At 46.2% G+C, this 2,330-nt stretch overlaps 1 protein-coding gene across 1 annotated transcript; it reads left to right on the top strand.

Moving 5' to 3' along the window:
- Window positions 1-318: 318 nt before the first annotated feature.
- LOC141026191 (uncharacterized) lies at window positions 319-1,079 on the top strand. Its single transcript, XM_073502182.1, has 2 exons — window positions 319-888; window positions 987-1,079. The coding sequence occupies exons 1-2, from the start codon at window positions 319-321 to the stop codon at window positions 1,077-1,079; spliced, it is 663 nt and encodes a 220-aa protein (XP_073358283.1).
- The last annotated feature ends 1,251 nt before the right edge of the window (window positions 1,080-2,330 follow it).

Raw genomic sequence — 2,330 nt, 5'->3', positions numbered from 1 at the left:
GCTATTTATTGTTAGTATTTATTGTGCCAGATACCGTGCTAGAGTTAACCTAGAGGCTCCTCGTTTACAGCGTGGCAGTCATGACTTTTGAAGTGCATGGTTTCACGAGCCGCAGAAGCACAATTGTCCATTCACCGTTTCCTTAGCAATTAAACGGGTGCATGGTAACTGAGTCGTCTCTCCCCAAAGGTTAAGTAGTGGTCTATTCCTGGAGATTATCGCGTCTTATTCCCTCCAGAGAAGTGCAGGTAGCTCCCGTCATCCTCGCCTCGTACGAGAAGCAGAGTCAAACTCCATTGTTGTCTCAGCCTGGGTTCCATGGACGACTTCAGGAACACTACTGAGCGTCTCTTTATAGATGCTGATGGTAATACCAAGCTCGATGTGTTGTACACCAATGAGCCCCACAAGGTGGAGGAGATTCTTACTCTCTATGAGGAATGGCTGTGTGAGGACAGGTACAAGTTTGTTGGTCTTGATGTGGAGTACACACGAGAGGATTATTTTGATCGTAGTAGAAAAGTTGCCGTTATGCAACTGGCGATGCGCAAGCATGTTCTTGTTTATCACTTGTGCAAGGCCAGGACGGAGTGCGCTGCTCTGAAGGATTTCCTTTGGAACAATGGTATAATTTTCGCTAGTGTCGACGTCAGGAACGATAGGGATGTTCTCGCAAATAGTTACCTCAAAATCCCAAGAGAGTGTCACATCGACCTTCAAGAGGAGCTCATGATCAAAGGAGGCAATCTAAGGGATTCAATGGCAGATTTGGCAGGAGCCGTCATAAACAAATCTTACTTGAGTATGAAGTCGTCTTTTCCACAAGGTCTGCATGACTACTGGGAATGGAAGCCGCTTTCCCTTGAACACCTGAAATATGCGGCAATTGTAAGTGAAAATTTCGTCTTTATATTTTTGTTTTATTGCAACAATAGTACCTTTTCCCCATTACGTATATCTTTATTCTCATCCGCTTTTTATTTTAGGATGGGTATGTCAGCTATGAGCTCTACCGCCGAGTTCTGTCTATGAAGGACATGATGCATCCTCGTTGTCTTCCCGACCCCGGACGCCGTTGATGCTTTTGAGCAGAACTCCAATTGAGTAGAATGGTCCCGGTGGTCTGAGCAAAATGGACTCCTGGAAGACTTTCATTTCTTTTTTTGTATAATTAATGAGTACTTTTAGTTCAATCCTATGGAGTACCGTCTCATGTTATGTGAATATAATTTCTTATGTTTTTTCATGTTACAAGTTCATTGTTGACGTTTGCGCGAGTTCATGTATATTTAGAGAACCCGTTGAAGTGGCGCATATGTATTTTTTGGGAGAAGCGCGTTTTGTTTTTGGCTTTTATTCAGTGCCGTTTGTTTGTGTTTGTATTGTTGTCTTTTACACGTTCGCACAAGAGAGGCACGTCTGCTAACGTACGAGGCAACATTTTAGTTTCGTGTCTTTGTGTGCTTTAAGACCGTGCCTCGAGAATCCGGGCATCCATGTATGTTTAGGCTTCACTTCTGTGGCTTCTTTCCGTCTATGCATGTACATCCATGACACACGCCATGTCTGTAACGTGCTGGTTTCACACGGCAGTTCCTCTTGACACTACACAACTGTGCCTTTGCCACCACTCTTTTGTGCGTCCAGGTTGTTTGTACCCGTGCTTCGATAACTATGAGAAGCCGCAATTCCGTGCCTGTATACGCTTTAATTCGGTGTCTCCTGTACGTGCATTTGTGTGTCTCAGGCATCATGCTGGCTGTGACTCTACGTGCCTTTGGTGCCAGATGCCCGTCCGTGAGGGGACGCATATATATTGTTTGGGAGAAGCGTTTTTTTTGTTTGGCTTATATTCACCGCTGTTTGTTTGTGTTTGTATTGTTGTGTTTTACACATTCGCACAAGAGAGGCACGTCTGGTAACGTACGCGGCAACATTTTTAGTTTCATGTCTTTGTGTTCTTTGGGACCGTGCCTCTAGAAGCCCGCATCCGTGTCTGTGGAGGCTTCACTTCCATGGCTTCTTTTCCGCTATTCATGTACCTCACGTGACACACGTGATGTCTCTATGTGGTGGTGTCACACGGCAGTTTCTCTTCAGACTACACCACCGTGCCTCTGCCACCACTCTTTTGTGCGTCCAGGTGGTTTATACCCGTGCCTCGAGAACGCCAATTCGAAAGCCGTACCTGTGCGACAAAAGTCGCAATTCCGTGCCTGTATACGCTGCAGTTCCGTGCGTCCTGTACCTGCATTCGCTTGTCTCAGGAGACACGCTGGCTGTGACTCTACGTGCCTGTGGTGCCAGATGCCTGTCCGTGAGGGGATGCG

Source organism: Aegilops tauschii, chromosome 6 (genome assembly GCF_002575655.3).
Source record: "Aegilops tauschii subsp. strangulata cultivar AL8/78 chromosome 6, Aet v6.0, whole genome shotgun sequence".
Classification (NCBI taxonomy): Eukaryota; Viridiplantae; Streptophyta; class Magnoliopsida; order Poales; family Poaceae; genus Aegilops; species Aegilops tauschii.
Note: the sequence above shows the minus strand (reverse complement) of the source record. Positions and strands in the feature narration are given on the sequence as shown.